The sequence below is a fragment of the Clupea harengus genome, chromosome 9 (assembly GCF_900700415.2).
Source record: "Clupea harengus chromosome 9, Ch_v2.0.2, whole genome shotgun sequence".
Taxonomy (NCBI): Eukaryota; Metazoa; Chordata; class Actinopteri; order Clupeiformes; family Clupeidae; genus Clupea; species Clupea harengus.
Genome location: NC_045160.1, coordinates 4,448,264 through 4,459,371, shown reverse-complemented (window position 1 = coordinate 4,459,371; position 11,108 = coordinate 4,448,264). Strand labels below are relative to the sequence as shown.

General features: G+C 44.3%; 1 protein-coding gene across 1 annotated transcript; it reads right to left on the bottom strand.

Moving 5' to 3' along the window:
- Positions 1–4,490: 4,490 nt before the first annotated feature.
- LOC105909277 (collagen alpha-2(VIII) chain-like) lies at positions 4,491–8,476 on the bottom strand. The gene is made up of 12 exons (XM_042708792.1): positions 8,433–8,476; positions 8,199–8,261; positions 8,012–8,065; positions 7,759–7,785; positions 7,552–7,626; positions 7,072–7,134; positions 6,887–6,922; positions 6,729–6,776; positions 6,416–6,490; positions 6,086–6,130; positions 4,764–4,836; positions 4,491–4,540 (listed from the first exon to the last, which is right to left on the bottom strand). Exons 2-12 carry the CDS (start codon positions 8,235–8,237, stop codon positions 4,491–4,493), a joined length of 585 nt encoding a protein of 194 aa, XP_042564726.1. The 5' UTR covers positions 8,238–8,261; positions 8,433–8,476.
- Between the last annotated feature and the right edge of the window lie 2,632 nt (positions 8,477–11,108).

Sequence of the window (11,108 nt, the reverse complement as noted above, 5' to 3'; positions counted from 1 at the left end):
TAAAACAGCTTGTCCAGATAAGCTAACATTTTGCTGTTAGATGTTAGATGTTAACAAATACAGGCATAGCCTTTCAGACATGTTTCTAAGGTTTAACTTACTTTCAGTTCAGCTGTTTATCACTATACACATGTCTGCGAACAGCAGGGTATTCCAGGTAGGTGGTTTAGTGTCAAACCTGGGTAAGTTAATGAAGCCATAGGGCTCTTCTTTAAGAAGTTAACTTACCCAGGTTTATCACTAAACCATCTATTTGGAATACCCCCCTGATGTTTTTTGCGTGTTGAATATTTACATAGAAACTGGCTTTCCCCCTTAAGACTGCCATATGGGCAAATTTACCTAGTTTTATCAGATGTTGTACACTGGAGATTTGCTCAAGAATACAGAAGACAACTCAGTTCCAGCTTAACTGAAGTGACCATTGCTCTACTGTGTTTGCATCCAAATGGCCCTCCTCAACACAGCAACTGTTTATGTAAGCATTACTCTGCCACTCTGTAAACCACTTAACTGATAGCTGCTCAATCCAGCTCCAAATAAAATGTTCTTAAACTATTATATGTGGGTACAGTGTGTACTTGCTTTAAATGTATGAATATATACAAATATTACCTGGTCTTCCTTTTGGCCCTGGGAAACCTGGTAGACCCTTCTCTCCTGGGGGCCCGTCGGAGCCAGCAGGTCCTGGGAATGAGGGGCCAGGATCCCCCTTCTGTCCTTTCTTACCAGGGATGCCATTGTCTCCAGGCTTACCATCGGCCCCAGGGATACTTTCCGCTGGAGAACCACCAAAAGCAAATGTGTGAGCATTGTATGTGTATGTATGTGCATATGAACAGTATATTCATGTGTGTGTGTGTGTGTGTGTGTGTGTGTGTGTGTGTGTGTGTGTGTGTGTGTGTGTGTGTGTGTGTGTGTTTGTGTATCTGGCAAGGAGGGAGAGCGGGTGTATGTGTTTGAGAAGAAGGAAGAGACAGTGTTTATGTACTGTATGTGAGAGAATATTTAAGAACGCATGTGACTGTGCGTGTAAGCATTTTCTTTTCTTTTTTTACCTTGTTCACCTTTCATTCCAGGAAATCCTATTGGACCTGAAATCGGAGAGATATTCATTTACATTCAAGATCATACAATTACACAAAGGCATGGAGTGTGGATTCAAAGTCCACACTGGACTTTGTAAATTGACTTTGTAATGCCCCTTCAGAGCAACCATGATGGGTGGGCACATGCACCCTGTACCCGTTTCTCCTCCAAGCAAACACTGTCCTTTGGGGACAAAGTTGTGCACTGAACACCAGACCCAGTTAGAGAGATCATACATGACATGGCAGGAACAGTGGCAGCTGGTCAATGCGGGGTGCTGGCCCCTTCCTATTGTCCAGAGAACTGAATCAAGCCAGGCCATAATCATCATTGTAAGCCCCTTTGTTATTGCAATGTGACGATGGGGGGATTGCCCTTTATGTTTTGACAAGCTAGGTGAGCCGAGGTTGCCTGCCATCCAGGGTTCAGCAATTATTTTGCAGGCATACTTAGTAATTTTAGATAATATATATATATATATACATACAGTATATATATATATATATAAGATGAAGTTAGTCTATAGGAAAAACTGAATGAATCCAATGAAATGTGAAGGTGCCATGACGTCCGCATGGCAGCCTTGTTAATGACTGATTTGGGTCATTGCGCAAGGGGGGAGGTATGAAAGAAATGTTTTTGATGAAGGATTTACATTTACATTACATTTACATCGTCATATAGCAGACGCTTTTGTCCAAAGTGACGTACAAGGGAGAGAATAGTCAAGCTACGAGCAATAGAACCTGGTGTAACAATAAATAAATACTACTTTACATAAGAAATATAACAAAATGAAATAAAAAGGAAAAAAGAAGTGCAGAAATGTAACTGCTGTAATTGCAAGTTACGCACTAGTCGAAGTGCCAGTTAGGAGGGGAAGTGCTCTCTGAAGAGTTGGGTCTTCAAAAGCTTCTTAAAGGTAGAGAGGGACGCCCCTGCTCTGGTAGTGCTGGGTAGTTCATTCCACCAACGTGGAACTACAAATGAGAAAAGTCTGGACTGCCGTACTTGCACAGACGGCAGTGCCAAACGACGCTCACTAGAAGAGCGCAGCATCCTGGGTGTAACATTTGCCCTTACAAGAGCATTTAGGTAGGTGGGAGCAGAACCATCAAGCACTCTGTAGGCAAGCATAAGTGACTTGAACTTAATGCGAGCAGCTACAGGCAGCCAGTGGAGGTCAATGAGTAGCGGGGTGACGTGTGCCCTCTTCGGTTGGTTGAACACCAGACGCGCCGCCGCGTTCTGGATCATTTGTAGTGGTTTCACCACGCAAGCCGGCAGGCCCGTTAGGAGGGCGTTGCAGTAATCATGACCCCGAGGTTTCTTGCTGTTTTGGATGGAACAAGAGACAAGGAGTCAATATTGATGCTGATGTTGTGGTGGATGGCCTGTTTGGCTGGAAAGACCATCAGTTCCGTTTTGGCTAGGTTCAGCTGAAGGTGGTGGTTTTTCATCCATGTGGATATATCAGCAAGACAGTCCGAGATCCGCGCCGAGACAGTGGTGTCCTCAGGAGGGAAAGACAGAAACAGTTGAGTATCATCGGCATAGCAATGATAGGAAAAACCATGCGAGCGGATGATAGGGCCCAGCAAAGTGGTGTAAATGGCAAAGAGAAGTGGTCCCATCACCGAGCCTTGGGGCACCCCTGTGGTAAGGCGGTGAGGTACAGACAGCTGACCTTGCCATGACACATTGAACGAGCGCCCAGTGAGGTACGATTCAAACCAGGAGTGCGCCTTGCCAGAAATGCCCATACTTGACAGTATGGACAGAAGGATGCGGTGGTTGACTGTATCAAACGCAGCTGATAAGTCAAGCAGGACGAGAGCTGAGGATTGAGCTGCTGCTCTAGCTGTTTTTAAGGCCTCTGTGACAGACAACAGGGCTGTTTCGGTGGAGGATTCTGGTTACCATATGTATAAGAGGTTATTGATGAAAAACTGGTATAATTTCATGTTTGCAATATCTATAATGAGAGCTAAAGAGTAGTGATAAAACTAATATTCTAGTACTGGAAGGCTTATTTAAATAGGTAGTGATGTACTACATAGATATGGAAAGGATAATTAGAAAATAAAGGTATGGGTTGGTAGTAGAAGTAAACACGATGAATTCACTTCGCCACAAGGATCCCAGGAAATGGGAGTGGTGCCAAACACACACAGAGAGAGAGAGAGAGAGAGAGAGAGAGAAGTTTTGATTGAGTAAAAAGTTAGGGAATGGGGTTAGTTCTAATTGGCTTCGGAGAACAGCCAAACACAAAAGAGTGGGAGGAACTAAGTTCCTTTAAAAAGACTGACCAGTCATTCATAAAGGGAAATCATCCATGGAGCATCTTCTTATTGTGGCTTATTGACTGCAATAAACTTCAGATCTACACATTTAGCCTCTTGACTCTTGGTTGTGGAATAGTGAAAGAGTAGCTGGTTTTCGCGCGACACCATGTTAAACAAATTAATTAGATACAAAATCATTATGAAATACAAATATTTTACTCATACAATACGCCTGGTAGTCGTGTAAGCATTCATTAAAAATTGGTTCCAAATTGTATTTGGTTCATTTCTGTGTGAATACGTATACTTTCTCGGTGAAGGGCGCCAGGGCGCCTTTTGGCAAGCAGGTAACTTGAGGCTAATTTCCATGGGTCACGTTTTTTAGATTTATTTTTTGGCTTCTTAGCACCAGCCACCACTGGACAGGAATATAAATACATTTGCCTAAGCAAAGACCATATCACCCAGACCTCCCAAGCCACCTTTATAAAGCCCTTTGCATCCTGCTTTTGCCTGACCATGTGTGAAGGTGTTGCTGGGTTGTACCTGATGGTCCAGTAGGACCCGGGGGGCCGGGGAGTCCAGGTATCCCTTGACTTCCTTTGACCCCATTGCTGATCTGGATCACCTGAAGCACAAATAAATGATGGCCAGGGATGATTGCAGTGCTCGTGGGAGACCACACACACAGAGTCTGATACACACAGTGCACATCCACACTGAATGTGACATTATGGGCATTAATTGATTGCACTATGGTCTATTTACTATTTACCTTTTGCTGCTGAACTATTTAAAAGTGTGTGTTTCAACATGCATAAGTCAAACGTTTAATTTGTCATGAGTCATTCAGCACAGCACCCTTATTTCACCCTGTAGTCTGTTAAGGGAACAGCAAAGCCCTAAGACCGAATTTGTCTCTACAGTTCAGCTTGGAGTTTCTGTTCTTAGATTTAGATCATACAACTAAGGTCATTGCACACGAAAGCAAAAACAAGCATGCACATTCACATTGACATAAATTATCTCAAATGACATGATCTCAAATCATCTGATTTTGAACTGGGCCAACCTCAGCCCTTGGTGTGTTATGTTATGATATGTAATAAACAAAAGTTACTTACGTCTCCAGGGGGACCAGGGGGACCCTGATGACCTTTTTCCCCCTGCAGATGCACACACGCAAATGAAACAATATCAAATACACAAAGATATACACACGACCTCACCACATTTGAAAATGGTTGTAATCAGTATGTTTATGATTACATTACATATGGAACACCATATGGCTATGTGGCAACCATGGTAAAAGAGGGACAATGGAGATTTTCTGAAACGCAAAAATAATAAACTCAGCATAGGAAGTCTTGTATGTGGATGTTATACCATTGGATGTGTCACTCACCACAATTGAATCAATGCCAGGAGGACCAGGGGGGCCCGTGGGGCCTTTCTCCCCCTGAGAAAACACAAATGAGGAAGTCATGATTACAGTTATACACACACGCTCATAATATCCTTCCCATTCACATACATACATACATACATACATACATACATACATACATACATACATACATACATACATACCAGTACCAACATTCTCTCTCTCACACACACACACACACATGCACAAATAAACCTCAAAAGAATCTAATTATATTTTTTCTTTACCTGCAAACCAGAGGATCCTCGTGAACCATCCTTCCCAGGTTTTCCCTGTAAAATAAGTCATATGAGAGTGTGCATATGGTCCATATAGTGTCCTCAAGACGGGTATATCATTATGTGTGGGTATGTGTATGTTTCAATAATGAGAATAAATGGCTGTAGTAGTAGTGGTGGTGTTGGTGGTGTTGATGGTGTGTGTGTGTGTGTTTTATGTGTTTGTACCGGACCGCCAGGCTCTCCAAGGTCTCCTTTAACCCCCTTATATCCAGGTTGTCCTCGGTGACCCTGTCAGGGCAGAAATAATCCATAGATTCCAAAATAAACAAACAAACAAAATAAATCAGGAAACCACATTATTAAGTTGATTAAGTTATTTATTTAAGTTATAGAAGGCTGCTGTATAGAGGGGTGAGACTGTGACCGGAGGGAGACAGGGGGATGTCAAAACAAAAGAGAAGGGCTGTAATATGAGTAGGACATTATCTTATAAAAGCAAAGAGATATGATAACAAAAAATATACGCTTTAATATTGGATGTTTTTTTGTAACAGTGGAGAGGTGCTTTTATAACGGGCATGGGATGTTATAAGAGTAGGGAAATGTTATGACAAAGGGATTTGTTGCATATAAGAATGGAATAGAGGTGTTATTACCGAAAAGTGGTGTTATAATTACAGAGAGCTGTCGAAACAAAAGAGAGCCTGAGTCAGAGAGTCAGTTAGAAGAGAAGAAAATGCCAGCAGAGGTGTGATGAGAGCGTAGGTGTTCCAACAGAGAGGTGTTTAATCATACAGAGATGTTATGACAGAGAGGTGTTTAATCATACAGAGGAGTTATGACAGAGAGGTGTTTAATCATAGAGAGGAGTTATGACAGAGCGGTGTTTAATCATAGAGAGGTGTTTAATCATAGAGAGGTGTTTAATCATACTTGGGTGTCCTGAATATATAACATAAAATGTATTAATATTATTATTACAGTGGAGATGAGATACAACAACAAAGAAGTGTAGGTGGGTTATGTCACGGTTTACTTACAGGGTACCCGTTAGAACCAGTCTGCCCAATATCGCCTGGTTCTCCCTGTGAACAATCAAAGCTGTGAACTTCTGAATACGTGTGTGTGTGTGTGTGTGTGTGTGTGTGTGTGTGTGTGTGTGTGTGTGGGTGGGTGTGGGTGTGGGTGTGGGTGTGGGTGTGTGTGTGTGTGTGTGTGTGTGTGTGTGTGTGTGTGTGTTTGTTGTGTGTGTGTGTGTGTGTGTGTGTGTGTGTGTGTGTGTGTGTGTGTGTGTGTGTGTGTGTGTTGGTGTGTGTGTGTGTGTGTGTGTGTGTGTGTGTGTGTGTGTGTGTGTGTGTGTGTGTGATTACCTTTAACTCTTTAGGCCCTGAAGCATACAGCTTCACGCCTTTCACACCAGGCGTACCAGGTGGTCCTCGATAACCCTGGGGGGGGACAGATATATAGAATATAGAGCACCAGACTACCGACTTATATCACTTAAACGTGACACGACAATGCCAAAGGTCTCAAGTGGTGTATATGCTCTTTTCAGCACCAATACATTTCTATGTGCCTGTTGTCTGCAAGGTAACAACCAACAAAATCAGAACGGGACCTAAATCAAACTGTGACAGGCTTTGTGTCAGGAGTGAGAAGTGGCCAGAAAGAGCCAGGACTGACCTTTTCACCTTTCCGACCAGGAGTCCCAGTGCTACGACCCTCCAGACCCTGGAAATTACATTATTCATGTCAGATAGACATGTTTACACACACACACACACACACAAAGATATGCATCCGACCAGTAGTTAGGACACAGAAACTCAGAATCAAGTTACCTTCTCACCAGGTAGACCTGATGAACCAGAATTTCCCTGCAAAGCAATGGAAAGATTGAGAGAGGAAGAGAGAGAAATATCATGGTGGTAGAGGATAATGACATGGAGAGATACAAGTTACTGGGGTGTAGTGATAAATCAGAGGAAAAACGACACGTTAAGAGACGGACAGAAAGAGAACTCACAGGGTTTCCGATGAGTCCCATTAGTCCTGGACCCCCTGGTAGTCCTGGCAACCCTGACTCGCCCTGAAATGACCAATTAGATACTCACTTCATCTTAAAACAAATAATAAAGTGCTGACATATCCTAAAATAATTGTATAGTATTATAGTATTATACACCCCCAACATTAAGTTTGGAGTTTTAGGATCACATCCTGGCATCCTTTAATCAGTGTTAAGTGTGTCAGACACACACTAACACAGCTGATATATGATGTCTGTATACTGTGTAGAGGTGCTGGTATTACATACAAAGGTGTGTGATCCTGTGTGTGTGTGTGTGTGTGTGTGTGTGTGTGTGTGTGTGTGTGTGTGTGTGTGTGTGTGTGTGTGTGTGTGTGTGTGTGTGTGTGTGTGAGTGAGTGTGAGTGTGTGTGTGTGTGTGTGTGTGTGTGTGTGTGTGTGTGTGTGTGTTTGTGTGTGTGTGTGTGTGATTCTCACTGGTTCTCCATCTCTTCCTGGATCGCCTCGTCGTCCCTTCACATCCAGCGGGTAGTCAGTGTAGTATGTGTCACCCTGTGGATGAAGAATAAATACATTACACACACACACATGCACAAACATACACGCACACTCATACACACACACACGCACCCACACACACGTGCACATATTGGTGTTGAATTTGTGAATGTGACTAACACAAACCTTCAGTCCTGGTAGCCCAGGAAGGCCCTGTGAGAAAGAGAGGAGAGGATGAACACAGAATGAGAAAGAGAGGAGAGGATGAACACAGAATGAGAAAGAGAGGAGAGGATGAACACGGAATGAGAAAGAGAGGAGAGGATGAACACAGAATGAGAAAGAGAGGAGAGGATGAACATAGAATGAGAAAGAGTCTGAGGTCAGCAAGTCTACTGGTCATGTGTGTGGTGATGACTGGCAGGTGGGCGGCTCCTACCTGGTATCCATATCTTCCAGGCAGTCCGGGTGGTCCTGGGAACCCCCTGTCACCCTGGACATTAAATAAGACATGTTAGAACAGACATAAAATAGGTTTACGCTTAAGACTGTGGGGCGTATTTTTGTAGAGGCTTTTTAGTTTTTGTGTGTGTTATTTGTATGTGTATTTCTTAACCGTGAGCTACCTTGGTGCCATTGCATCCTGCGATACCAGGAAGTCCCATTGGACCCTCATTTCCAGGGATGCCCTACAAAGATGATGGAGCCAAGGGTGCAATTGTATGTCAGATGGATCTAATTGATCACCATTCACACAATTGCATGAGAAGCATGCATGCACACACTGTGACTCAGGCACACACAAACACAGTCACATCCTCTCACATACACGCACACAGCAAGATTATGAAGTGTCTCACTGGTTGTCCTGGTGGTCCTGAGAATCCTGGCTTTCCTGACAGGCCCTGTGGTCAGCATGGTAAATTCATCATAAGCACATGCAAACACACAAACCTAAACTTGTTCTACGCCGATACATACACAAATACACAGACTATGCACACATGTGTATACGGGAACACCATAACTATTACTGAAAACCACAGAAATGCATACAAGACACAGGCACATTAAGAAAACACATTCAAAGGTGCACAGCATAAACAGGTGCACAAAGTTACAGACCAAACACACTAACAGAAATCCATACCCGTGATCCTTTTGTTCCAGGGAATCCAGGGTAACCCCTTTCCCCCTGTGAAGAAAAGAAAGCTCAGAAGGGTAATCCCTCCAATAGGTGAAATGGGCCTTTACAAATCCATAACAAAACTCAATGGTTGAATATCGAAAACTACCAGAGAGAAAACAGCCATCTCTGCACATCACATGACATTCATTTTCTCTCTTGGCTTATGTTTACACTGAAAGGCAAACATGGCTCAATTCTAAAAAAAAATCCCTTGGTTCCCAGTTATCACCACTAGATGGAGACATTGTTTGGGTAGGTGCAATGAGTGCAGTGTAAACACAGCCTAACAAATATCACAGCTGCAATCCAGCAGTAAGAGTCACATGTTTTCCAAAACAGCAGATTGATTAGCATCACTGGTACTGATCACGCCTCTACACGTTTCTCTCCATTTAGGCACCAACATAACCGTACAGGGGACAATACAAGGGCACAGACACATTCTTTGCTCAAACACTAAGAACATTTGAAGTCCATCAAACACACACACACACACACACACACACCTTAGGGCCGATTGGTCCGTGGGAGCCTTCAATTCCTGGGAAACCAACTGTTCCAGGAAGACCATCGTAGCCAGGATACCCCATATCACCCTGAGGGATGGAGAGAGAAGAGAACGAGAGAAGTAAGGAGATACCTTAAAGGTAGAGTCTGTGATTCTGGCAAAAGGTTGGCTGTTGAGCTCAAATATTAATAATCAAATGACACCCCTCCCTCCGTGCTCCTGTGTTGACTGGCTGGAATTATTTATGGCCTCGGTCCGAGCCACTAAGTGTGTTTCGTATTTACACCTTTAAGAAGACTAGAGAAGTGGAGGAGAAAGCCACTGATGCACTGCTTCTACTGTGGCGTCTGTCAGAGGAGAAACAGTCAGTCGGTAGCGGTAAAGATTAAGATAGAGATAGTATGTCAGCGTTTGGGATCGTCTCATTTTAACAGGTCATGTTTTCCTTTGGTGATAGCATCCCTGTGAGCGTGGAAAAAAAGCTGAATAACTCACATACCTCACTCAGAGATGCTATTTCTCATCCAAAATTCCTCCACAGACAAAAGGGGTAAGAGTAGTGATTGAAGCGCACAAACACCACCACACACAGACACACTCAGACACACATGCACACAGACAGGAACAGGTGCATGACTGGTGTGTGTTTTCAGAGGCAGGAGCGTGACTTGGCTCATCAGATAGCTGGGGATACCTGGGGTCTCCTGCAGCTGGGTGGCTGCCTACCTGGCAGGCATGTCTCTGTCTGCCGGACCACACAGACGGGGTCAGAGACGCCCAGATAGGCAGCCCACAGCTGACTCAGGCACAGCTGTCTGGGTTCAGTTAAAGTTACACAGATGGACAGGCACCTGGAGAGCTGATTGGAGATCAGTGCTGAAAAATGCTGCTTAATGGTGGTTATCCACTGATGTCATGATTTCCAAGAAGAAAGGGCTTGAGGCTAAAGTGGGTCACAGTTCCTCAGAGATTCAGGTAGGGTTTGGTTCATTCAGTTCATGCAGTGGCTGGAGTCATGTTAAGGTAGGGGGGTTTCCCACCTACTTCATGAACTGAATGAACCTTACACTCTCACAGCAAGTGATTTTCGACCAATCAGCTGTTTCCCATTACTCGAAAGGCAGGTGTTTCACTTTGAGGATGCTAAAAGCACTTGAACCACTTCACTTTGTTCATCATCACCTCCCCTTCACACCTGTAGGTCACATCACCTCCCCTTCACACCTGTAGGTCACATCACCTCACACCTGTAGGTCACATCACCTCCCCTTTACACCTGTAGGTCACATCACCTCCCCTTCACACCTGTAGGTCACATCACCTCCCCTTCACACCTGTAGGTCACATCACATCACCTCCCCTTCACACCTGTAGGTCACATCACATCACCTCCCCTTCACACCTGTAGGTCACATCACCTCCCCTTCACACCTGTAGGCCACATCACCTCCCCTTCACACCTGTAGGTCACATCACCTCCCCTTCACACCTGTAGGTCACATCACATCACCTCCCCTTCACACCTGTAGGTCACATCACCTCCCCTTCACACCTGTAGGTCACATCACATCACCTCCCCTTCACACCTGTAGGTCACATCACATCACCTCCCCTTTACACCTGTAGGTCACATCACCTCCCCTTCACACCTGTAGGTCACATCACATCACCTCCCCTTCACACCTGTAGGTCACATCACCTCCCCTTCACACCTGTAGGTCACATCACCTCCCCTTCACACCTGTAGGTCACATCACCTCCCCTTTACACCTGTAGGTCACATCACCTCCCCTTTACACCTGTAGGTCACATCACCTCCCCTTCACACCTGTAGGCCAC